At 42.3% G+C, this 27,132-nt stretch overlaps 2 protein-coding genes across 2 annotated transcripts in view; both read left to right on the top strand.

The window, feature by feature from the left end:
* LOC127624945 (zinc finger protein 665-like) overlaps positions 1–27,132 on the top strand; it is a 105,587-nt gene that overhangs the window by 1,002 nt on the left and 77,453 nt on the right. Inside the window, exon 2 of the mRNA XM_052099878.1 lies at positions 517–711. Coding sequence (XP_051955838.1) covers positions 517–711 — 195 coding nt within the window. The remainder of the gene's footprint in view (positions 1–516; positions 712–27,132) is intronic.
* Positions 11,282–27,132, top strand: part of LOC127624962 (zinc finger protein 883-like) — a 159,709-nt gene continuing 143,858 nt past the window's right edge. The window contains exon 1 of the mRNA XM_052099944.1: positions 11,282–11,559. The gene's annotated coding sequence lies outside the window, so the exon portion shown is untranslated. The remainder of the gene's footprint in view (positions 11,560–27,132) is intronic.

Genomic DNA, 27,132 nt, shown 5'->3' with positions numbered 1-27,132 from the left:
GAGCTAGAGACATGAAACCAACTGCAAAACACTCAAAATATTATTCTTTATATAGCTTAAGACTTGTTATTGGGAGTAAATGTTCAGTACTTTTTATTCAGATATTTGCATCCTTTTCTGGGATGTGGTTTGGCACTGTTTTGGTGGCACGAGGGGGACCTGCACAATATTAGGCAGGTGGTTTTAATGTTGTGGCTGATCGTAAACGAAGCTTATCACCATAAAAGACTCTAAATATTCAGTTTCAGGAGAAACATACAGAAATCTGAGAATATCATGTTGAATTTAAAATGAGTTTAAGGCGATTATATTTTGAATAAAGCTTGTTAAAGGCTGATATCTGATAATATTCCGTCTATCAGGAAAATTAAGCCAAACACGAAGCATGTATTTATATTTATGCCATCTCAGAAACATTGTTATTTCAACATATTTGTTCTTGTTTGTAATTAAATAATACACTTTATGAGTTTGATGAATGTCAGTCCATTATAATGAGGATGTTTTTGTGTTCAGATGTTCATCATGAGAGAGCAGGTGGATGTGATCTGCTGTAAATCAGTAGGAACTGATCTGTCCATGCTGGATATTGATGATTTCATCACAGAAATCTCTCAGCTGAAGAAAGAGGTGACGTCACTGGAGACAAAACTGATGGAGAGAGAACTGTATTCATCCTGCACCTGTTTTGAGCGAGTTAAAGTTGAGATTGTAAGTAAGTTTCAAATGATGTGATATGACTGTGACTCTGATGATGAACGGTACATATGTGATTGTGTTGTGTTTGTCAGGAGCTGGAAAAGGTTTCCTGTCAATCTTCAGTGTGTGTGACTGATGGGACCTCCACAGAATGTCAGGATTCAGTGTGGAGCTGCAGAGATCAGTCCACACCACAGCAGCTGCTGGACAAACTCTCTGAACAGAGATCCAGAGACACACAGGACTCACAGCTCACTTTACTCTGTTCTACTGATGCTCAGGAGAGTGTGTGTGACAGTAATCAGGGTGATCAAACCTCCACAGAGTCTCTGACTTCTGTCTGTAACGCTGGAGAACAGCAGATGCTGCAGACTCCAGTGAAGACTGAAGTAAAGCAGGAGGAGATAAAAGAAGAAAACATAGCAGAGGAACAACAGAGGGATGAAGATTTTGATGAACAGCAGATGCTGCAGACACCAGTGAAGATTGAAGTAAAGCAGGAGGAGATAAAAGAAGAAAACACAGCAGAGGAACAGCAGATGCTGCAGACACCAGTGAAGATGAGAGGAGAAACCACAACAGAAGAACAACAAAGATGTGAAGATAATTTTATTCCTTCAGGTATGTTTCTTCCTTTTATATTTTTACATTTGAAGACGATCAACTGTCAAGTCAGCATGAAAAAGTTCCTCATTGTTTTTATTGTTGTTTTAGAAGTGTTCACTTGTCTTTTGTGCATTAAGGCCCCTGGACACTTCCTAAGAAATCAAAGAACAAACATGTGTGACATAATTTAGATCAAAATCTGGCCAATACAAAGGTGGTACAACGTTAAACTACCAGCAGAGTGCACGGTTAGAAGACTTTGTTCACTATTTTTTGTGCTCTCGCTCGTTGTCTGCTAACGCTAACATTATAAATGCAGCACTGGCCCGATCGGGCAAGTGCTGCCATCACGTCGTTCTGCACTTCCTCGCCATCACGTCGTTCTGCACTTCAAACCGAGCGTAGAAGTCGTTCAGCGCATCTGGAAGGGAGGCATCTTTGTCACAGGCAACTGATGTTGTCCTGTAGTTGGTGATGGCCTGGATGCCCTGCCACATGCGCTGCGTGTCACCGCTGTCCTGGAAGTGACTGTGGATTCTCTGGGCGTGTGCGCGCTTTGCCTCTCTGATTGCCCGTGACAGTTTGGCCCTAGCTGTTCTTAGGGCTGCCTTATCGCCTGCTCTGAAGGCGGAGTCTTGGGACCTCAGCAGCGTGCGCACCTCCGCAGTCATCCACGGCTTCTGGTTGGAGCGTGTGGTGATGGTCTTGGAGAAAGTGACATCATCAATGCACTTGCTGATGTAGCTGGTCACTGATGCTGTGTATTCCTCCAAGTTGGTAGAATCGCCATATGTTGCAGCCTCCCTGAACATGTGCCAGTCAGTACACTCAAAACAGTCCTGAAGAGCAGAGATGGCTCCTGCTGGCCAGGTTTTCACCTGCTTCTGAAGCGGTTTTGTGCGCCTGACGAGCGGTCTGTACGCTGGAATTAACATAACAGAGATGTGGTCTGAGTAGCCGAGGTGGGGGCGGGCTCCGCCGTACGCGCCTGGGATGTTTGTGTAAACAAGATCAAGCGCGTTCGCCTCTCTCGTTGCAAAGTCCACATACTGATGGAATTTAGGGAGCACTGTCTTGAGATTTGCATGGTTGAAATCTCCGGCGACAATAAACAGTCCGTCGGGGTGAGCGTTCTGCAGTTCGCTCATAGCCCCATACAGTTCACAGAGCGCTTCCTTAGCGTTAGCGCTGGGGAATGTAAACTCCGGTTATGCAAACAGTGGTGAATTCCCGTGGTAGATAAAAAGGTCTGCATCTAACAGTCACAAGCTCCAACAGCGATGAATAGTAACTAGAGACTAGCATAGAGTTCTTGCACCATTCCGTGTTGATGTAAACACACAAGCCACCACCGCGAGTCTTACCGCAGAGAGCTGTATTTCTGTCGGCACGAAACGAGGCGAGCCCGTCTAGCTGAATGGCGGCATCCGGAACTCTGTCGCTGAGCCACGCCTCCGTGAAAACAAAGACGCAGCAGTCTCTAAACTCACACTGCGTAGCCTGCTGGAGTCGGATATAGTCCAGTTTATTGTCCAGGGAGCAAACATTTGAGAGCAGGATAGACGGGAGAGCCGGCCGGCTAGGGTTTGTTTTTAGCCTAGCATGGACCCCCGCCTCTTTCCGCGCTTCGCTCTCGCACACCGCTTACGACGCCCTCTCCCCCGGCCACCGGCATCAGGCGACGCCGAGGGCTGGAGGCCTGGTCTCCGCAGCAAGCCAAGTACGCGTAGCGCCTCCTGCAGGTCATCATGCAGCTTGGTTTTTGCATGAGTCTTATTTCAGTAGTGTCTGGCGATGGTAGACACGAACACCGGTTGCTCCGATGTCCATGTGTTGCAAAAGTCGGGCTTTTTTAACAAAAATAGCACCATTGTGGATCCGGAGTGGCCGCTGCGTGCTACCGCGCCGCCATCTTGGATCTGATGAGTAACAAAAGATGAGATTTGGATCATCAGTGTCCAGATCCCAACCCAGAACAGAAAAAGAATTAGACTGAAGATTCAGGACCCAGATACTATGCTCTGAACATGAAAACACAAACCCAGAATCTGGGTTCCAGGATCCTATCACCACAATAAGCATGACTGACAAAGTAACATGATCCTGACAATAATGGGGAATAGAGCATGGAGATTTGAGGGCGATTTATCACCGGCTCAGCCTGGCATGCCTCGTCATCTCCACATTAGGTTCCATTCAACACAAGTGCTGTGATTTCCTGTGCAGTGCCCTTTTCGACAAAGTGCTTACAGAGTTTGATTGGATTTTTGGTGGGCACATAAATCTCAATGGTTTACTCACAGCTTTCGTTTTGAAAGCTGAAACTGGTCCTCTCCTCCAGCCACAGTCCTCCTGCGGCTCCTGAGGGACTGCACGAGGGAGGCGCGTGAGGACGGAATATAGAGCATGGAAGAGTTGAGGATAAGTTGTCACTGTTGTCATTGTGCCACTTTTTCCAGAGCTGCAGAAGCAGATTATTATGACATGGTGTTTTCCCTACTAAGTGAGATTTTAAGGTCTCTGGCACTGTTGTCTTATGGTGCTTATTAAACAATCTTCTTGTTTCCCCCACCATTGTGAGCCGGGAACAGATTGTCATTTCCTCTGTAACGCAGAAAGATTTTCCCTGTTTTTACTATGGTTGGAATCATGCAGGAGACCGCCTATCTTGCAACACACGCACGACTATGTACTACAGTTTGTGAGGTGGCTGCTGATTTATTCCATTTTGGAAGCACATTCTGTCTCATTATTCTATAGACTGGTTTGTGTCAATTAACCTAAAAGACACTTTGATGACCCCTAATCACAGGCTATTCTTGAGATTTGCCATTAAGGGGATTGCTTACCAGTTTAAAGTCCTGCCTGAGGCTGAGCGGTGTTCACATTATGATTTACCCCGACAACTGTTTGCTCTTAGCACTTTCAGAGGAACAAGGTTGCAAGCATGCAGACCTGTTACTTAATCATTTGGAGCATCGGGGCCTTTTGCTGTCCAATGTTGGGGGGGTCAAGAAGGTGTGGTGCGGTGGTGAGATGCATGTTGGTGTCGGTGCGTGTTCCTTATCCCGTCATAAGCAATCACGTTCTGTGATCCCTGCGGTAGCAATCGCTGCCTTTGTAAGTCACCCCCGGTAACAATCACTGGGGGATAGGGCGTCACCAGGATTAGTTGGGTTAGGGATCGCCACGGGGCCGCCTGGTGAGGCCGCACCAACTGCTCCGTCCTAAGGATGGCCATGCAATCCTTCTCGTCCACTTCAAGTATTGTGCAAAATTTGGGAGGACGAGGAAATGGTATTGCAGGTTGCGCCAGAACGTCTGAACTCAGTGGTGAAGCGGCTCAGACGATGAGCCCAGACCCCAGGGTCTGTTCAGTCAGAAGGAACACAACAGACTGGAACTGAATGCGAGAATCTTAAACACATTGCCAAGTTGAACATCTTTCCTAACAAAGCATTTAAATAACTCATTGCTTAATCTGACAAGTGCTTATAAGAGATCAAGACGCAATGGCTAAAGATCCGCAAGTGTTCTGCTCCATGCAGAGTGTAATATTGCGTATCAAAACAAACACCAAAAGGCATCAGTGAAGTTTTTATTTCACCTCTAGAGGTCGCTCTCATACTGTATAATGACAGCGGACCCTTCCCAGCTGCTCCAGCACCGGACACAACAGGGAAAACTATCGGTGTGGATTTTTGCTGAGAACCAATAGTTCAGAAATCTGTTATCAGTGCTGATTTATCGGCAAAACCGATATATCAGCCGACCTCTATTTGATACGCATCTGATTTTTTCCGATTTGCCTTCAGTGTGAGCAGACAGATCAGATATAATATGATATCTACTGGAACATTCGTCACTTGCACGCTCGATTTACCACATAATATGCCTTTTTATGGTTTAAAACTTCAGATCTCAATCAAATCTTTTCTAGTTGATGCATGCAGTTCCATTTTAAGAAAATAAAAAAAACCTTTGGCTTCAACAGTTGGGTTCAGTGGTTCATTTGAGTTTCACATAGTAAAATATGTGCATGAATACATGCAGAGGTAGATTTAGCCTATGTAACCGCTCTTTGCTCAGGTCACCCGTGCAGAAAACAGTTTCTATCTTTCTCAAACTGTATCAAAACGTGAATGCAAGCAAGTAAATGGAAATCTGAAATAATTGTAAATAACTCTTATCTTATATATAATGCGGTTTTACCCGCTGTCCTTCGATTTAATGCTGTCTCGCTCATTATATTACATTCTTGAGCTTCAATGGTAAATCAATTCTACCATTTGATTGCAAATGACTTTGTTTAAAAAATCTTTATCCATCTGGTTTTTTATCAGTTGCAGATATTTTATTAGGTATTCATTAAGTGTCATATTCTGATAAAAATAAAATATAAAAATGTTTATAGGTATGTTTTAAGTTATTTTATTATGCATATTAAAATGTCTGTGTTTGTTATACACATGCAGGTAAGTTAACGAGCATTGGCTGTTCAGACTAGTGTCCGATATGGGCTAAATTTAAAATCTTGTGTGTATAATCTTTAAAAATAAGAAATTCTGATTTTGGACACATTCAGCTGCTTGTGTCTGAACATAGGATAGCCATGGTGGATTTTTGGTGCGTTCTGCCATTGTTCCTCTTGAATTAATTTTTGTCAATTTACTATGTTCATTGTAGAGCTGATGGAAGAGCAAGAGGGACATGAAGAGCTGAATGAAGTTGAAGAGAAACTTCAGTATCAGAAACATCATGATTTAATGATTGGAGAAAAATCTTTGAGTGACTCAAAGACTAAGAAGAATTTCTCAAAGTCTCAAAGAAGTGCATCAAAAAATACTTTCACCTGCTCTCAGTGTGGAAAGAGTTTCACATATAAAAGATATCTTAATGTCCACATGAGAATTCATACTGGAGAGAAGCCTTACTTGTGCCATCAGTGTGGGAAAAGTTTTACATATGCACAAGATCTCAAGATTCATCTCCTCCGTCACACTGGAGAAAGACCATTTGAATGTGATCAGTGCGGTAAAACATTTGTTGTGGCAGCATACCTAAAAACACACATTAAAACTCACACAAATAAGAAGCCTTACAAGTGTTCTTTTTGTGGGAAGAGTTTTGCTTACCGGTCATATTTTAAACAGCACCAGAAAATACATGCGGGTGTGGGGGCTCATATGTGCTTTGAATGTGGGAAGACCTTTACAACAGCCGGCAACTTGAACAAGCATCAAAGAATTCACACTGGAGAAAAACTTTACAAGTGTTCACAATGTGGAAAGAGTTTCACTCAGTCAGAAAGCCTGAAATCGCACAAGAGAATCCATACTGGAGAGAAACCTTACAAGTGCTCACACTGTGAAAAGAGTTTCACTAGGTCAGATTACCTGAAAACACACGAGAGAATTCATACTGGAGAGAAACCATAAAAGTGCTCTTCTTGTGGGAGGAGTTTCAGCACAGCAAGACATGTGGTTTCTCATATGAAAAGGTCATCAGTCTTTCAGTTACAGTGCTTCAAGTAAATAGTTGAAATTTCAGATAATCCCAAAGATGGAATTCCTTCCAAAAGAACAGCATCATCTAAGAAGTGTCATTTGCTAAAATCAGCTGTTGTGGTGAAGCTTGGCCATGTTCAACATTGTATTAATGGCCCAATTCCACCTGATTTTAAGATAGTGATCTGATCACAAGTGGTCTACACTAAATACAGGTTGAAACGGGGTCCAGAACTCCATAGCGTCCAAAACAATGATGTAACATACAAAGAGACTGAACGTGATTCACCGGCATCATGCTGACAGATGAGTTGGCACAATTAAAATTACACCGTTATGATTGTTTTACAGCAAACTTTGAGACTGTATATTATATTTGACTCTCCAGTGCTGGATCAGGGCTAAAACAAAGTGTGGATATAGGTCTGGCTATGCGAGACTGTAGTTTGAATTGATCAATTTTCTTTGCATGATACATTGACTGCATTTATACGAGAGCCTATGTCAGCGTTTCGATGGAGGTCGACCCAGCTGGCGATGGAGGCGATTAGGGGAGTTCAGCGGGCACGGTTTCACGGGGTAAAACCTCACAAACCACCCGCCCTCATCACGCTCGCTTGCTTCCGTCTGGGCTCGAGGTGAGACTGGTTCGCACCAAGGCCAGTCTGATGTCTCCTTCGGACACCCCGAGCTGGATGATGACGTCTCCACTGCATCGGAGAGCATCCCCCCCCCCGTGTCCCCTTCTTCCCGGAAGTGCACGACTAGCTGACAAAGTCGTGGAGGGCACCTTTTACTGCTCTAATCCGACCTCCTCGCTCATCCGCTTTCACTACCTTCGATGCCATGGCGGCCCACAGGTACTCTATGCTCACCCAAGTGGACAAAGCGGTTGCCGTGCAACTGTGCCCGCAGAACGTGGCCACCTGGCAGGATTGCCCAACACTCCCCTCACAAGGCATGTAGGACAACATCGTCCCTGATGGCAAAAGCCTGTGGTGCCACTGTGCAGGCCACCTCCGCCCTGCATGCTATGGCCCTCCTGCAAGTTCACCAGGCCAAGGCGCTAAAAGATCTGCACTTGGGTAGTCCTGACAACAAAAGGTGTCAGCTGTGTGAGCGCACACAAAAACTTCAGGACCTAAAAACATCACTTCAGCAATGCAATAGAAATTGAAAAGATGATATCCAGTGTTCTCAAATCCGCCAGACACACACACCCGTTAAGCTCATCTGCATGCAATTGCGTGAGAGAAAACGAGCCCTTCATTGCCACTCGGGACATACTAATGCACTCTAAACCTATTTATCTAAACAATCGTTTTGCAAATTATGCTTTTGTGAAGCAATTTAAAATAATGTCACGATGAAGATGTCCTTCGGACTTGATTGAATTTACACATGCAATTACAGATGCACAAACACATTCTGTTCAATAAATCTGACTGAATCCAGATGATCTAAAAAGGTTATTTTCTGCAAATTATCGTTTGAGTTCTTTTCTGTGTAAGAAATTTGAATTAAAAGCGATCTTTTACCTCATGTAAATTATATTTTGTGATTTTATTGTTTAAAAATGTATTGCAATGCCCCACTTCCAATATATATTTTATAGTTTATGGCCATCATTACGGGTAAAACTCAATGTGGGAATCCTGAGAACTTTATTTACTGAATAAAACCACAGATCTCTCTGAATGATGTCAGTCAAGTCTCAACGGGATTCTGCAGTATAAGCCTCAGCTTCACGTCTCGCACCCCACGGATAATATGGAAATAATGACTTACCTGCATATCCAGATGCACACTTATGAATATATTCCAACATTCACTTAAACACACACACACAGTTCAGTTCAGTAAGCTTTCACAGAAGTATTATTAAATTTCAGTGTCTTGATTTTGATTAAAAGAATATTTTGTAGTTCAAATGTATTGTAATAATAAACCAAAACATGGTTGTTACTTGAAATTACATCTGTTTAAACAAGATATCTGCATATTTGCAGATGGTATATTATAGAAGTTTTATTGATATTTGCCTTTTATCATTAGAAAAGTGACGGGGAACTTCTGAGGAGAGGCTATTAAAATATGTGTTTTAGAGGAAGATAAATTAGCACTTCACAGGATGCTCGATTTGGACCGGGGCTCGATTTGGTTTTGCCGTTTAGGCGTTTGATATGCTAGAATGGGATTATCTTTTTGAGATTTTGGAAATGTATGGGTTCTTACTTTTATTGGATGGAAAAAACACAACCCTCATGGCCAAAGCTAAAGAGGTTAGTTCACGCTCCGTCTCTGTAGCGGATGTAACCCGATCCATTTGACGGGTGAATATCCGTAAAGCCAGATGGCATTCCAAGCTGTGTCATCAGAGCGTGCGTGAACCAACTGGCTGGTGATTTATGGATCATACATAAATTTTACATTTATGCATTTGGCAGACGCTTTTATCAAACGCGACTTACAGTGCACTTATTACAGGGACAATAGTGGCTCAAGAGCCCAACAGTAGCATCTTGGTGGTGCTGGGGCTTGAACCCCCGACATTCTGGTCAGTAACCCTGAGTCTCAACCACTGAGCCACCACTGCCCCGGATCAAAGCCGAAAGGTGGACATTTTCCACCTTTCCTTCTCCTTGTCTGTGGTCCCCACCTGCTTTAAATCTTCCACCATCATGCCTGTACCAAAGCAATCCAAAAACACTTGCTTAAATGAATGTCGTCCTGTTGCTCTGACCCCCATCATCAGCAAATGCTTTGAGAGACTAATCAGAGATTGCATCTGCTCTGTGCTGCCCGCCTCACTGGACTCATACCACAACAACCGCTCCACCGATGATGCCATTGCATCTACAACACACACTGCTCTCTCCCACCTGGAAAAAAGGAACACATGTGAGAATGCTGTTTGTAGACTACAGCTCAGCATTCATGTATGTACAATGTATGCAAGGCAAAAAACAAAATCTGCGTTGTATGTGAACACACCATAAGACTTCAGTATCACTGTCATGCATCACTGTCATGTCATTACGGTGTGTGGAACATTGGCCGAATGTTATATGAGAACAAAGGGGATCTTTTATGCAAAATTCACTTTAATATGGTGAATGAACATAAATGTGAGTCGGCAGTGTGTGTGCATAACCATCCACTCCTCTTACTTATATTTCTATTAATCAAAAACAGTGTGTCAAAGTGTTTGGTTTTCGTTTCCGCTCTAACATGACGTCACGTCCGGCCTCGCCCACCACTGGTGACAGACTCCACCCTGTTATCATAGATCCTCCCTGAGTGATTTACACACAGTCCGCCATTATTTTTTTTTTCGCTGGAGCAGCTACAGTGAGAAGAATAATGTCTCAGTCTCGTAAGCGTCATAAGTGTTCTGTTGCTGGCTGTAAAAGTGAACATAAGAGTCTTCATGTACTTCCGGCAGCAGAGCCACTGAAGACGCAGTGGACACGTTTTGTTTTTGAAGCAAATGTGCCCCAAAACATACCAAAATTCGTGTATGTTTGTGCAAATCATTTTACACCGGACTGCTTTGTGAATGAGGGTCAATATAAAGCAGGATTTTCAAAAATTTGATTATCAAGCATGGGTCAGTACCAACTGTTCGTGTTCCAGCTTTATATCCTGAAAAGTTAAGTCGCACTTTTAGTGAACGTTTGCAAATCACCTTTCTGAATGTGCTTGTTAGCTGATTCCACGGCTAATGCAGCTAAAGTTAGCATTGTCTCTGATTGTATCACGGAGACCAGAGCTATGTTGTTATTTTACGCGTACCGTCTGTATAATTGTGCGGTAAAGTTCGCGACAATACCCATTAAACTCTCCGTGCCTCTAACATTTTCAAGTCAAACCAACCTGGAAATGCATGAATGTTTTCTTTACCTTGCACAAAGCTGAATTTAAAGCTATTATAAATGTATATACATTTTATTAGCCCTATAAATCCATTTAACCATTTGATATTATGACATCACAACAAAAATGGAATGTTCTTAAAAATATCCCTTGTATGACACAATGCTCTGTTTGTGGAATTTACATTCTATATGTTTTCAAATAAATAAATGTTTGTAATATTCTATTAAACTCATTGACTGTTTGAGCTAGAGACATGAACTGCAAAACACTCAGAATATTATTCTTTATATAGCTTAACGGGGTCATAGAATGGTACATGCACTTTTTCAAGTTGATTGTACTGAAATGTGTGTTGGCTGTGCCTGTACACAACCATCCTATTATGATAAAACTCCATCCAGTGTTTTTGTTTTAATCTCCTTATATATTTTCCCCTGCCTCAAATCGAGCCGTTCGATCGTGTGACGTCACATGGTCGGACGCCCCTCCCAGGATTGTTGATTGACAGCAGTGTTTCAACACAGACCCGCCCTCGCTCGTGAGCGAGCTGTCAATCATAGTCCGTCATCATTGTTGATACAGAATGGCGCCTAAGCGATTGTGGTGTTCTGTTCTTCGGTGTAATAACGAACACAGCAGTCATTTTGATGTTCCTAAATCTGAACCGCTGAAGACGCAGTGGCTGAGTTTTGTTTACGATGGGAATATTCCCCACGAGCAACGTCAATGCGCTCATGTTTGCGCGAATCATTTTTCACCAGACTGCTTTATAAACGAGGGTCAGTATAAAGCTGGTTTTGCTAAGAAGCTGCTTCTGAAAAAACATTCGGTACCAACTATTTATATTCCCACTGCACCTCCAGAAGAAGTAAGTGTAACGTTTTATTAACCTTTATATTAATCTTTGCAAATCGCTTGCACGCTTCACAATGAATGTGGCTAATGTTTACACTCAGGGTACATAGAGTGCCGAAGTTATGACGTCACTTTGTAGGCCAAAACGCGGAAGTGAGTTAGCATTTTAGCACTTCCGGTTCCCTCGCCCTAAAGTCTATGGGTTTTTTTAATGGGTTTTTGCTAAATCGCCTGAAATAAGGTCTGTGGTTAACAAAGCCTCTAAATATTTTCATGTTTTGATCTATGAAATAAAACACACCAGTGATAACCTGCTTGTGGTTTTTTAAACATTATTGTGTCTTAAAAACGGTGATTGCTAACAAGTTGCTAAAATGGACTACATCCTTTGGCGGGGACTTTAGACGTCATCATGACAAACAGCCTCACGTTCTTTTAAGTTTACCTTTCAGTTAATATACATAACGTTATATATTTAGTCTTTTCAAATTGTAGTTTTTCCAAATATGTTTGTACACAGGATTCTGTGATTTATAGTGGTTCTCTCCTCGATCTATGGTTTTTCTATCGTCTAAGAAAAAGGACATAAGATTGGAAATTGATACGGCCATAGCTAACGTTAGTGCTTATGAGATGGTAAAATCGCGATTTTTTTTCTGGCGAATTAGCAAATGGTATGCAAACATACAATCAAACATAATACAGTGAAAGATAATCTTTAAAGTTTATTTGGGGCACAATGATCAAGGCATAATAATCTTAAAGCCCATGGTGCAGGTTTTGTTTTTGTTTTGGCAATTTTCTAGTTGGTAATAAACATTTAAACAGTTATCCATTGTATTTGATGTTGTAGGGTACTACAAAAAAGAAATATAATACGGAAAAGTAGGTGATATGTTAGCTTTTAGCTACAGCTTCTTATTTCTCCCACAATGCATTCCATGACGTCACATGAGGTACTCGCTGACTGTTGGACGACAGAAGAAAGCCCGCGGCCCGCCTTACAATTGAGGGAGAGTGAGACGAGGAGTAGCTAACTAGTGAAACAGTGACAGATTTATAAGTAAGTAGATAGATAGATAGATAGATAGAATAGCATAGCATAACAGAGAGCTTAGAGATAGATAAAGAGTAGATCATAAATAACGTTAGTCAAAATGGTTTATTACTGTGTTTGTGGCGGGTGCAAGAACTCCAGCAAAACTGGACATAGGGTCCATTCCTTCCCCAAGGACAAAGGGATCTTCCGAAGCTGGGTGCAGTTTGTGAAGATTAGGCGGGCAGATTTTTCAGCTAGCTCTGTCACCGCCTACTCGAGAATATGCAGCGCACATTTCAAAGAGGAGGATTACCACTCAGGGGATGCTAAAATGGTCTCACTTGGATTAAAGAGTGAGAGGAGTGCTAAATTACTTCCTACCGCCGTGCCGTCTGTGAACGCAAACCTCTCTGCTTGCCCCGTCCCGAGGTCGAGAGACACCGTCTGCCGCAAGCGAGAAATTGCCACGGTAAGCATCATGCTAACGTTAATGTTTACAAGCTGCGTGTTAGCTAGCTCTGTGTGTATTTTGTATACCGTGTTCCCTTTGACACAGCCTCCACTAACTTACAAGCACGATCACTCTGACATTAGAAGAGCATATTTAGTGATTCACGAATAAAAATTAGAATAATAACAAAATTGCCCTGAAGTAAAAGTCCATATCATCATGAAAGCTTTATGGCTGTGCCATAGGTTATTGTTTCCACTGGGAAACTAACGTTAGTTGTAGCACACATGTCCCACTTTATGACAATCAATCACGAGGAAAACTAGTTGGCACTATCAACAATAATCACACTGACGACGCCTACTCGGCGTCGGCTACGGCGAAACAACATTTTCACCGGAGAAAGAGGTAAAAGCTTAGAAATAAAGCATAAAAGTTATTGTATGCACTGCTGTTCATAGACTACTAGCTCCAGCGGTCATTGCTGCGTTTCTAAATGATAGCAACTCACCAGGACACTACACCAACTCTCCATTCATTCTCCTCTGACCATGCATTTATTTGTCTTTGACGGCCATCTGCTCTCGGTATTTCCTCATTCGCCCTCTCACGTTTAAACGGTTCGAAATTGTATGGCTGTGGGCCATCATAAATGTTAACTGTGGGTCTTGCCACCTCTTCCTCATCCCAGTTAGACGCCATAGTAGTCAGTGCTAGTCTGCTAGAATTAGTTCAAGTAGCTGAGAACGGCTGAGGCTACATTCCACCGCGTCTACCTCATGTGACGTCATCGCCGAATCGCGTAAAAAATAACCGTTTCTAACCAAAACTACAAAACTGGACTTTAACACCATTTTGGAGACATTTCTAACTTTATATACATATCTTGACTGCTTTATCTACCCATTAATCGACAGTGGTGTTTAACCTGCACCATGGGCTTTAATCACAAAGAAAATAATATTAAGGTTTATATAAACTAACAAAATAATAAACGAATAAATAAAACATTAACAAAAGATTTTAAAAAAATCTCAGAGAGGCATGCATAAACAAAATTAGTTTCTAACATTTTTGGAAAAAACGAATGGGCAATATTTCTCATGAAAAAGTGGATAAGTGTTCATACGCAGCGCAGATCATAATGAGCGAGCGTGTTTTTTAAAGGGTAACTAAACCCCTGCTCAGAGTCTGACTCCACCCACTAGCAATATTTGAAAAATGCTCGAAAAGTGGGCAGACCCCAGCGGGGATAGAGGGGATGAAACGAGGGCGGGGATGAGCGGGGGGAGGGAGGGGCGTGCACCTGAGACCCGTAGTGACAGATTAATTGACAGCTGCTGTCAGACTCTAAAATGGAGAGTGACTGGAGTGACACAAGTAGCTTTGCCACGGAGCGGTCTTTTGAAGTCGAGGACCTTTCTCCCCCACCTTCACCTGAAGTGGAGGAGGGTGAATTGTCTGTGGACACAGGGCCGGAGCCATATCAATTCGAGCCGCTGGCTCAAACTGCGGTTTTAACTCCCTGTTGAGCATCCGAGTTCTTATTCACCTTCACTCGCATGCAGGAAAAACAAACGAAACGCTGTTCAGTGATGTTTATCCTTTTAGCAGGATTTTTATTTAGCAAGCTTCACTTGAACATAACATCAGTTAGCTGTTCTCTCAACTTAGAAGAATGTGACGTAAAGCGTAACGTCATCATGTACAAAACCGTATACCTCCAAATAAAACTATACAGTCAATACCGTAATACAATGTATAAGGGTGCAATACGTTTAACACTCCCGCATCGCGAACGCGCGTTTGTCTACCCCAGAGGATTAACTTTAGCCTAACCATAAATTGTGATTCAAATATATATGATCACTCACCTCAAGACGCCGCTGAGTTGGTGGAGTCCATGCAGGAGGAGCAGAGTTTGGCACTGCGTCGCTTTTCAGCACAAGCTGTTTGGAGAAGCCCATTTCCACCTCCATTGCATTGGAGAAGCAATCCCGTGTAAAATGCAGTTTGCACACTCCTCCAGCTCTAGGCGGGAACTCGCGGTCTTCCAGAACAAGGACGTGCAACCCCTGGCGCCTAATTTCCAAGTCTATATGGAAAGCAATACAGTCCAGCAGTGCTGTTGCAACCAGCAACATTACACCTACGTACCATCCTGACCACTGTACTAAATACAGATAATCTACGCTAACTTGACGCTATCCTAACTGACGTAATACTATGCTACTAACTAACTATGCTTCTAACAATACTACACTAACAAATATGCTAATTAACTACCTAGGCTACACAAAATAATCTAAATAACTATATAAATGCTATGCTAAATAGATGCTAAAATACTCTATCCTGATCGTTTTCAATACTCGCAATTCCAACTCCTGACTCGCTACAGTGGTTTTGACGAAACGAGATGGTTTTTATACTACCATGGGCATGGTAGCTCGTACCAAGGGCGTGGTGAGTTGGAACCTGCTTACGTCAGCTGTCACCGCTTACGTCACGAAGTACCGCAAACAGCCAATAGGAAAATTCAACTGCAGTAGCCACCGTTCAACCTGAAGAGGGCAGCGCTCAGACGTTTTTACACCATATATTGTAGAATTAAAACACTTTATACACAAATGTCAAAAAAATTACTTGAATCAATGACCAGTACTAATAAAGCCCCATTCTTACAGATCATTAACTAAACAAAAGTTGGTTTAGGGTTTAGTTACCATTTAAATAAAGTTTGAAGCTTGATGATGACGTTGATCCGCGACCATGGTGTGCTGTAGTCCGTTTATAGCCTACCGTTAGCATTTTATATCTGACAGCTTTATTTAGGCTTCAAAATGTATACATTTTGGATTAACTTGTAAATATTATCTTGATAGACAAAACGTGTAAGGGTCACAACTCTTTGTTGAACACAGATCTTATTTTTTGCGATTTTCCAAAAGTCTATGGGGAAAATGCATAGCTTTTCGATCGAGGGAACCCATGCGCCGCTAACTTCCGTTTTGGCCTACAAAGTGACGTCATAACTTCGGCACTCTATTACGGCATGTTTTCCATAACGTTACGGGCGGGATGACCAAAGCTCATTATCGTTTAAAGTCATATGCACTGAAACGGCGTGCTGAAAACAGAGCTGTTTTTGAGCAGGTAAAATTAGTGTTTTCTTAAAATACTAATGAGAATTTTTAATAAAAGTATATTACAAAGTTTTCATTTAGACCCTAAAGATTCATATTAACTTGTACAAAAATGGCATTATATGACCCCTTTAAGACTTGTTCTTGGGAGTAAATGTTCAGTACTTTTTATACAGATATTTGTATCCTTTTCTGAGATGCGGGTTGGTGCTGTTTTGGTGGCACGAGGGGGACCTACACAATATTAGGCTGGTGGTTTTAATGTTATGGCTGATCAGTGCTTTTACAAAACCCAAAGTTTCCCCAGACACTGTCACACTCCAGTCCAGTATGAAAAAGCGCCATAAGTTGTTTTGCAAACCACCATTAAACACGAGAAGATCCCGCAGTTTGAGCTCTGTTATTCATATATTTTACACCATTTGTGAGATTTATTTATTTTTCTGTGCATGTTGTTTTTCTCTCTCTGCATTTTAATGATCTTAAAAGACTCTAAATATTCAGTTTCAGGAGAAACATACAGAAATCTGAGAATATCATGTTTAATTTAAAATGAGTTTAAGGCGATTATATTTTGAATAAAGCTTGTTAAAGGCTGATATCTGATAATATTCTGTCTATCAGGAAAAATAAGCCAAACACGAAGCATGTATTTATATTTATGCCATCTCAGAAACATTGTTATTTCAACGTATTTGTTCTTGTTTGTAATTAAATAATACACTTTATGAGTTTGATGAATGTCAGTCCATTATAATGAGGATGTTTTTGTGTTCAGATGTTCATCATGAGAGAGCAGGTGGATGTGATCTGCTGTAAATCAGTAGGAACTGATCTGTCCATGCTGGATATTGATGATTTCATCACAGAAATCTCTCAGCTGAAGAAAGAGGTGACGTCACTGAAGACAAAACTGATGGAGACAGAACTGTATTCATCCTGCACCTGTTTTGAGCGAGTTAAAGTTGAGATTGTAAGTAAGTTTCAAATGATGTGATATGACTGTGTGTCTGTGATGATGAACGGTACAGATGTGATTGTGTTGTGTTTGTCAGGAGCTGGAAAAGGTTTCCTGTCAATCTTCAGTGTGTGTGACTGATGGGACCTCCACAGAATGTCAGGATTCAGTGTGGAGCGGCAGAGATCAGTCCACACCACAGCAGCTGCTGGACAAACTCTCTGAACAGAGATCCAGAGACACACAGGACTCACAGCTCACTTTACTCTGTTCTACTGATGCTCAGGAGAGTGTGTGTGACAGTAATCAGGGTGATCAAACCTCCACAGAGTCTCTGACTTCTGTCTGTAACGCTGGAGAACAGCAGATGCTGCAGACACCAGTGAAGATTGAAGTGAAGCAGGAGGAGATAAAAGAAGAAATCACAGCAGAGGAACAGCAGATGCTGCAAACATCAGTGAAGATTGAAGTGAAGCAGGAGGAGATAAAAGAAGAAAACACAACAGAGGAACAACAGAGTGATAAAGATGTTGATGAACAGCAGATGCTGCAGACACCAGTGAAGATTGAAGTGAAGCAGGAGGAGATAAAAGAAGAAAACACAGCAGAGGAACAGCAGATGCTGCAGACACCAGTGAAGATGAGTTCAGTGAAGCTGCTGGACTGCGGAAACCTGATGAAGATGAGAGGAGAAACCACAACAGAAGAACAACAAAGATGTGAAGATAATTTTATTCATTCAGGTATGTTTCTTCCTTTTATATTTTTACATTTGAAGACGATCAACTGTCAAGTCAGCATGAAAAAGTTCCTCATTGTTTTTATTGTTGTTTTAGAAGTGTTCACTTGTCTTTTGTGCATTAAGGCCCCTGGACACTTCCTACGAAATCAAAGAACAAACATGTGTGACATAATTTAGATCAAAATCTGGCCAATACAAAGGTGGTACAACGTTAAACTACCAGCAGAGTGCACGGTTAGAAGACTTTGTTCACTATTTTTTGTGCTCTCTCGCTCGTTGTCTGCTAACGCTAACGTTATAAATGCAGCACTGGCCCGATCGGGCAAGTGACTGTTCTAGCAACTGGCCCGAACCACTCTCACACTGGCCCCGGGCCATCGTGCAGTCATTATTGTCGAGCCCTGCTCTCCATATTTGCAAAGGTAAAGATGTGGGTAGGAAAGCTTGCCGCGTCAGCAGCACTATAAAGAGATGGGGGGGCTTTTAGCAGAGGGTCCATTTTACACCGCTGTGTTTACGCTCATTCATCAATCAATGTGAGATAAAGGCACCTTTATATGCAAAGGAGTTTGACTTAATTTGGAGTTGTCCTGCTTTCTGTTTCTCCATGTTTGTCTTTCCCTTTAAGTCTCATGTGCAGCCAGGAGGAGTGTCATACACAGCTATATTATGCGATATAGACATATAGACAAATTTCTACCGGTTGACATTATATTCCATCTCCACGATAATTATCACCATAACATCCAGCACAGGGCTTATTTGTCGCGTTTTGTAGCTTGTGACGTAAACGTTACAGACAGATTGTGTTTGTGTGTATTTGTATACTGTGCAAAATCGTAAAAGAGCCGTTTGCTTAACGTATCTATAGAGATGCCATTTTGCAAATGTTTCCACAAGCACATGAAAACAAGCATATTTCACTCTGTCTGGCAGGCATGATCGCTGTTTTAGGTAAAGTGACACTCGTTGAGGCTGGTTGTGTTTAATGTGAAAGCATCTCACTTTCTGATCTGACAGCTTAAGCTGTCCCCCTCTTCTCCCACTATACTTGTCAAGCAATTAGCAGGAATAAGGATCCAAATGCAGGAATGAGTGAAAATTAAATGATTCTATTATGGAACAGAAAACAGAACAGACAAAAACACAAATTAGATTGGGCTGGATGCACAGACCAGGATGAGATTGGAAGCACAAAGAGGGCAGGAGCGGAGGAACAAGAAGTACCAACCAAGGGAAGGAGTGTGGGGGAAACTGGGGGGGATGGCTCCAAGTACGGTGCAGGGTCAGGAGTCCGGGGAAATGGAATGGACCAGGTAGACCAGGGAGGGTGTGTAGGGGGAGGAAGTCCTTTGAGGCAGAGGCTGAGAAACTCATCCAACTTAATGGCTAACTTGATTGTAGTGGTAAGACAGTAACCTCCAGAAAAAGGAACAAACAAACTCGCAATATGATCTGACAAATACAAGAGGGAAGAGGTCAAAATGTATTGAGGCAAAGCAAATGAGTAACAAAAGATGAGATTTGGATCATCAGTGTCCAGATCCCAACCCAGAACAGAAAAAGAATTGGACTGAAGATTCAGGACCCAGATACTATGCTCTGAACATGAAAACACAAACCCAGAATCTGGGTTCCAGGATCCTATCACCACAATAAGCATGACTGACAAAGTAACATGATCCTGACAATAATGGGGAATAGAGCATGGAGATTTGAGGGCGATTTATCACCGGCTCAGCCTGGCATGCCTCGTCTTCTCCACATTAGGTTCCATTCAACACAAGTGCTGTGATTTCCTGTGCAGTGCCCTTTTCGACAAAGTGCTTACAGAGTTTGATTGGATTTTTGGTGGGCACATAAATCTCAATGGTTTACTCACAGCTTTCGTTTTGAAAGCTGAAACTGGTCCTCTCCTCCAGCCACAGTCCTCCTGCGGCTCCTGAGGGACTGCACGAGGGAGGCGTGAGGACGGGATATAGAGCATGGAAGAGTTGAGGATAAGTTGTCACTGTTGTCATTGTGCCACTTTTTCCAGAGCTGCAGAAGCAGATTATTATGACATGGTGTTTTCCCTACTAAGTGAGATTTTAAGGTCTCTGGCACTGTTGTCTTATGGTGCTTATTAAACAATCTTCTTGTTTCCCCCACCATTGTGAGCCGGGAACAGATTGTCATTTCCTCTGTAACGCAGAAAGATTTTCCCTGTTTTTACTATGGTTGGCATCATGCAGGAGACCGCCTATCTTGCAACACACGCACGACTATGTACTACAGTTTGTGAGGTGGCTGCTGATTTATTCCATTTTGGAAGCACATTCTGTCTCATGTTTGCCCTATAGACTGGTTTGTGTCAGTTAACCTAAAAGACACTTTGATAACCCCTAATCATAGGCCATTCTTGAGATTCGCCATTAAGGGGATTGCTTACCAGTTTAAAGTCCTGCCTGAGGCTGAGCGGTGTTCACATTATGATTTACCCTGACGACTGTTTGCTCTTAGCACTTTCAGAGGAACAAGGGTGCAAGCATGCAGACCTGTTACTTAATCATTTGGAGCATCGGGGCCTTTTGCTGTCCAATGTTGGGGGGGGTCAAGAAGGTGTGGTGCGGTGGTGAGATGCATGTTGGTGTCGGTGCGTGTTCCTTATCCCATCATAAGCAATCACGTTCTGTGATCCCTGCGGTAGCAATCGCTGCCTTTGTAAGTCACCCCCGGTAACAATCACTGGGGGATAGGGCGTCACCAGGATTAGTTGGGTTAGGGATCGCCACGGGGCCGCCTGGTGAGGCCGCACCAACTGCTCCGTCCTAAGGATGGCCATGCAATCCTTCTCGTCCACTTCAAGTATTGTGCAAAATTTGGGAGGACGAGGAAATGGTATTGCAGGTTGCGCCAGAACGTCTGAACTCAGTGGTGAAGCGGCTCAGACGATGAGCCCAGACCCCAGGGTCTGTTCAGTCAGAAGGAACACAACAGACTGGAACTGAATGCGAGAATCTTAAACACATTGCCAAGTTGAACATCTTTCCTAACAAAGCATTTAAATAACTCATTGCTTAATCTGACAAGTGCTTATAAGAGATCAAGACGCAATGGCTAAAGATCCACATTTGAAGTGTTCTGCTCCATGCAGAGTGTAATATTGCGTATCAAAACAAACACCAAAAGGCATCAGTGAAGTTTTTATTTCACCTCTAGAGGTCGCTCTCATACTGTATAATGACAGCGGACCCTTCCCAGCTGCTCCAGCATCGGACACAACAGGGAAAACTATCGGTGTGGATTTTTGCTGAGAACCAATAGTTCAGAAATCTGTTATCAGTGCTGATTTATCGGCAAAACCGATATATCAGCCGACCTCTATTTGATACGCATCTGATTTTTTCCGATTTGCCTTCAGTGTGAGCAGACAGATCAGATATAATATGATATCTACTGGAACATTCGTCACTTGCACACTCGATTTACCACATAATATGCCTTTTTATGGTTTAAAACTTCAGATCTCAATCAAATCTTTTCTAGTTGATGCATGCAGTTCCTTTTTAAGAAAATAAAAAAAACCTTTGGCTTCAACAGTTGGGTTCAGTGGTTCATTTGAGTTTCACATAGTAAAATATGTGCATGAATACATGCAGAGGTAGATTTAGCCTATGTAACCGCTCTTTGCTCAGGTCACCCTTGCAGAAAACAGTTTCTATCTTTCTCAAACTGTATCAAAACGTGAATGCAAGCAAGTAAATGCAAATCTGAAATAATTGTAAATAACTCTTATCTTATATATAATGATGTTTTTCCCGCTGTCCTTCGATTTAATGCTGTCTCGCTCATTATATTACATTCTTGAGCTTCAATGGTAAATCAATTCTACCATATGATTGCAAATGACTTTGTTTAAAAAATCTTTATCCATCTGGTTTTTTATCAGTTGCAGATATTTTATTAGGTATTCATTAAGTGTCATATTCTGATAAAAATAAAATATAAAAATGTTTATAGGTATGTTTTAAGTTATTTTATTATGCATATTAAAATGTCTGTGTTTGTTATACACATGCAGGTAAGTTAACGAGCATTGGCTGTTCAGACTAGTGTCGGATATGGGCTAAATTTAAAATCTTGTGTGTATAATCTTTAAAAATAAGAAATTCTGATTTTGGACACATTCAGCTGCTTGTGTCTGAACATAGGATAGCCATGGTGGATTTTTGGTGCGTTCTGCCATTGTTCCTCTTGAATTAATTTTTGTCAATTTACTATGTTCATTGTAGAGCTGATGGAAGAGCAAGAGGGACATGAAGAGCTGAATGAAGTTGAAGAGAAACTTCAGTATCAGAAACATCATGATTTAATGATTGGAGAAAAATCTTTGAGTGACTCAAAGACTAAGAAGAATTTCTCAAAGTCTCAAAGAAGTGCATCAAAAAATACTTTCACCTGCTCTCAGTGTGGAAAGAGTTTCACATATAAAAGATATCTTAATGTCCACATGAGAATTCATACTGGAGAGAAGCCTTACTTGTGCCATCAGTGTGGGAAAAGTTTTACATATGCACAAGATCTCAAGATTCATCTCCTCCGTCACACTGGAGAAAGACCATTTGAATGTGATCAGTGCGGTAAAACATTTGTTGTGGCAGCATACCTAAAAACACACATGAAAACTCACACAAATAAGAAGCCTTACAAGTGTGCTTTTTGTGGAAAGAGTTTTGCTTACCGGTCATATTTTAAACGGCACCAGAAAATACATGCGGGTGTGGGGGCTCATATGTGCTTTGAATGTGGGAAGACCTTTACAACAGCCAGCAACTTGAACAAGCATCAAAGAATTCACACTGGAGAAAAACTTTACAAGTGTTCACAATGTGGAAAGAGTTTCACTCAGTCAGAAAGCCTGAAATCGCACAAGAGAATTCACACTGGAGAGAAACCTTACAAGTGCTCACACTGTGAAAAGAGTTTCACTAGGTCAGATTACCTGAAAACACACGAGAGAATTCATACTGGAGAGAAACCATAAAAGTGCTCTTCTTGTGGGAGGAGTTTCAGCACAGCAAGACATGTGGTTTCTCATATGAAAAGGTCATCAGTCTTTCAGTTACAGTGCTTCAAGTAAATAGTTGAAATTTCAGATAATCCCAAAGATGGAATTCCTTCCAAAAGAACAGCATCATCTAAGAAGTGTCATTTGCTAAAATCAGCTGTTGTGGTGAAGCTTGGCCATGTTCAACATTGTATTAATGGCCCAATTCCACCTGATTTTAAGATAGTGATCTGATCACAAGTGGTCTACACTAAATACAGGTTGAAACGGGGTCCAGAACTCCATAGCGTCCAAAACAATGATGCAACATACAAAGAGACTGAACGTGATTCACCGGCATCATGCTGACAGATGAGTTGGCACAATTAAAATTACACCGTTATGATTGTTTTACAGCAAACTTTGAGACTGTATATTATATTTGACTCTCCAGTGCTGGATCAGGGCTAAAACAAAGTGTGGATATAGGTCTGGCTATGCGAGACTGTAGTTTGAATTGATCACTTTTCTTTGCATGATACATTGACTGCATTTATACGAGAGCCTATGTCAGCGTTGGGATGGAGGTCGACCCAGCTGTCAATGGAGGCGATTAGGGGAGTTCAGCGGGCACGGTTTCGCCGGGTAAAACCCCACAAACCTCCCGCCCCCATCAGGCTCGCTTGCTTCCGTCCCGGCTCGAGGCGAGACCGGGTCCCCTTCTTCCCGGAAGTGCTCGACTAGCTGACAAAGTCGTGGAGGGCACCTTTTACTGCTCTAATCCGACCTCCTCGCTCATCCGCTTTCACTACCCTCGATGCCATGGCGGCCCACGGGTACTCTATGCTCACCCAAGTGGACAAAGCGGTTGCCGTGCAACTGTGCCCGCAGAACGTGGCCACCTGGCAGGATTGCCCAACACTCCCCTCACAAGGCATGTAGGACAACATCGTCCCTGATGGCAAAAGCCTATGGTGCCACTGTGCAGGCCACCTCCGCCCTGCATGCCATGGCCCTCCTGCAAGTTCACCAGGCCAAGGCGCTAAAAGATCTGCACTTGGGTAGTCCTGACAACAAAAGGTGTCAGCTGTGTGAGCGCGCACAAAAACTTCAGGATCTAAAAACATCACTTCAGCAATGCAATAGAAATTGAAAAGATGATATCCAGTGTTCTCAAATCCCCACACACACACCCGTTAAGCTCATCTGCATGCAATTGCGTGAGAGAAAACGAGCCCTTCATTGCCACTCGGGACATACTAATGCACTCTAAACCTATTTATCTAAACAATCGTTTTGCAAATTATGCTTTTGTGAAGCAATTTAAAATAATGTCACGATGAAGATGTCCTTCGGACTTGATTGAATTTACACATGCAATTACAGATGCACAAACACATTCTGTTCAATAAATCTGACTGACTCCAGATGATCTAAAAAGGTTATTTTCTGCAAATTATCGTTTGAGTTCTTTTCTGTGTAAGAAATTTGAATTAAAAGCGATCTTTTTCCTCATTTAAATTATATTTTGTGATTTTATTGTTTAAAAATGTATTGCAATGCCCCACTTCCAATATATATTTTATAGTTTATGGCCATCATTACGGGTAAAACTCAATGTGGGAATCCTGAGAACTTTATTTACTGAATAAAACCACAGATCTCTCTGAATGATGTCAGTCAAGTCTCAACGGGATTCTGCAGTATAAGCCTCAGCTTCACGTCTCGCACCCCACGGATCCAATATAAAACTTTGGGTTACCTGAGGGAGAAATGGACATCTCCATATATGAAATTATAATACGTTTTTACTTAGTAAAGAACTGAATGAAAACAACAATGCCCGCACTTGCTGCAGCTCAACACAAGAGTGAAAAAAATGACATGAATACTGTTAATATTGTATTATGTTTTGCATGCAAGTAACGGTTAATAAAACAACATACAAATAAAAAGGCTTTTATATCTCTATAAAATAGTTTAACCACATATATAATTTATCTTCAATAAACAAGCTTGTTGGGCAGACTGTAACGAACAATAGTGAGACAAACAGACCCAAGAGCAGAGTAACAGTTCAAAGGATTTATTAACAGTAATAATGAGCAGTCACTGGGTTGAGGAATGTAGAAAATCCCGACATCGGCTGCAGCAGCAGGAAGTGATCTCCAGTGGCATGCACGTGGTAGATGTGCAAGGGGCAATCCATGATCCGTGTTCATAGGATGAGTATGTGCAGGAAGTCAGGAACAGATTCATAGACTCCTCCGTTGAAGCTTAATGAGATGCAGAATAACGGCCAGCAGAGATGAGCAAACTTAACTCCCGACATGTGGACAGAGACGAGGTGTCCTCCTTGGAAGGCCAGCTGACATGCAGCAATACTGGATGGCAAACACACACCCGACACACGCGGGCAACCAACAGATATACAAGACTGGACCAACTAGGCAGAGAGAGTGAGGTTAGTACTTAACATCACAATCTAGCAAAGACACTGAGAACACGGCAGGCTTAAGAAGGGAGTGAAATCGGGGAGAACTGGTGTTGCTTGGCACGCTAATTAGTGGCATGACCAGTGTTCCCTTGGGAACAATCAGTGATCCAATGGAACCTCTGATCAAGCATGCCGACCGTGCCTGCGAGACACAAGGGAGAGAAAATTACAAAACAAACCAACAAACTAATGGGCGGCGTGACAGAGATTGGGGCCTCTGTCAGAAACAACATCGACCGGGAGGCCATGGATGCGGAAGACTTGGGCACGTGGCGGGGGCCACAATATGTTGTAACACCGCACAGACTTTAGCCTCCACCACCCAGGATACCATGCCCACCACGCAAGTGCTGGGTAGAATGGTATCCGGTGGGGCGGTGGAGGTCTTGACCTCAAAATATTGAGATAGGGAGTCAGGTTTGATGTTTTTAGAGCTCGGTAAGATAGCATGAAGTTGAAATGCATAAAAAATAGTGTGCCGCAAGCCTGTCTAGAGTTTAGGTATTTGACGCTATGAATATACTCTAGGTTCTTATGATCTGTCCAGACCACGAAAAGTACCCCCGAACACTAACCAATGAGGCCACTCACCCGTGGCCAACCTGAAAAAAAAAGCACACGGATGCATCTTTCCATCCGAGGGGGAGCGCTGTAATAAGACTACCATTGAACTGACTTGCAGGGTCAGGAGTAACGAGGGTGGGTGCGGTAGAAAACTGCTCGTTTAATTTAGAAAAGATGGCCTCAGCTTGCAAGGACCAACCAAAGTCAGTGTGTGTGGAGGTGAAGTCCGTCAGAGGTGCGGCAAGCTGGAGTTCCTTATGAACTTCCAATAACAATTAGCGAACCCCAGAAACCTCTGCAATGTCTTGCGAGAATCTGGGGTTGGTCAGTCAGAGAACAGTGAAAATTGTGAAAGGAATGCGCACTGCAGGATTCAAACTCACCTGAATACAGGGCTGGAGGGGGAACGTGGGCTTCAAAGAATCCAGGAGCCAGAGGAATTGCTGGAACCGGTAAGGAAGCTTCCTGAGATGGGCCAGCATCAGGTGATGGTGGATTTGCTGAACAAAGGATGTGATCTCGGCGAGTTGCAAAGCAAACACCTCCAAATCCTGGTTCGAGGCAGCAATTTCATCCTGCTGACGTCCCATGCCTGTGAGACATGAGTGAGAGAAAATGTCAAAACATATAAAACAAACCTACAAACTCACTTGAGCCGTGACACAGACATTGTTTCTGAAAAGATTAAATATTGTTTTCCCATATTTGAGTTAAACTAAAATGGGAGATCATGTTGACTAGTTAAAGATAAAAGTAGATCTTGCAGTTAAAAAGCTGGACACACCCAGAGAAGCCAATCTCTGTCAGCATGAATATACATCTGTTTATATATTATAGATCTACTTTGGATGTCTGTTGTTTGTTGTTTTTATTCAGTAGTAAAATACATCAAAACTTATGCTAATGAATGCATTTTAGCCAAATGTGACTCGACAGCTTTATGCAATCTGTGTTAAATAATTTGTCAGATTACTCGATTAATCGTCAGAAAAGTTGCTAGATTACTCAATTTACAAAATAATTGATAGTGACAGCCGTACAGTATACGTGATGCAATGGACTGTCCGAATGGGGCACAGACTTTCCTGACACACGGAGAGTCCTCGTCTGTGATTAGTCAGTGTGTGCAACTCCCCTTAACTTTACTAAGAGTATCACTA

The sequence above is a fragment of the Xyrauchen texanus genome, chromosome 31 (assembly GCF_025860055.1).
Source record: "Xyrauchen texanus isolate HMW12.3.18 chromosome 31, RBS_HiC_50CHRs, whole genome shotgun sequence".
Taxonomy (NCBI): Eukaryota; Metazoa; Chordata; class Actinopteri; order Cypriniformes; family Catostomidae; genus Xyrauchen; species Xyrauchen texanus.
Note: the sequence above shows the minus strand (reverse complement) of the source record. Positions and strands in the feature narration are given on the sequence as shown.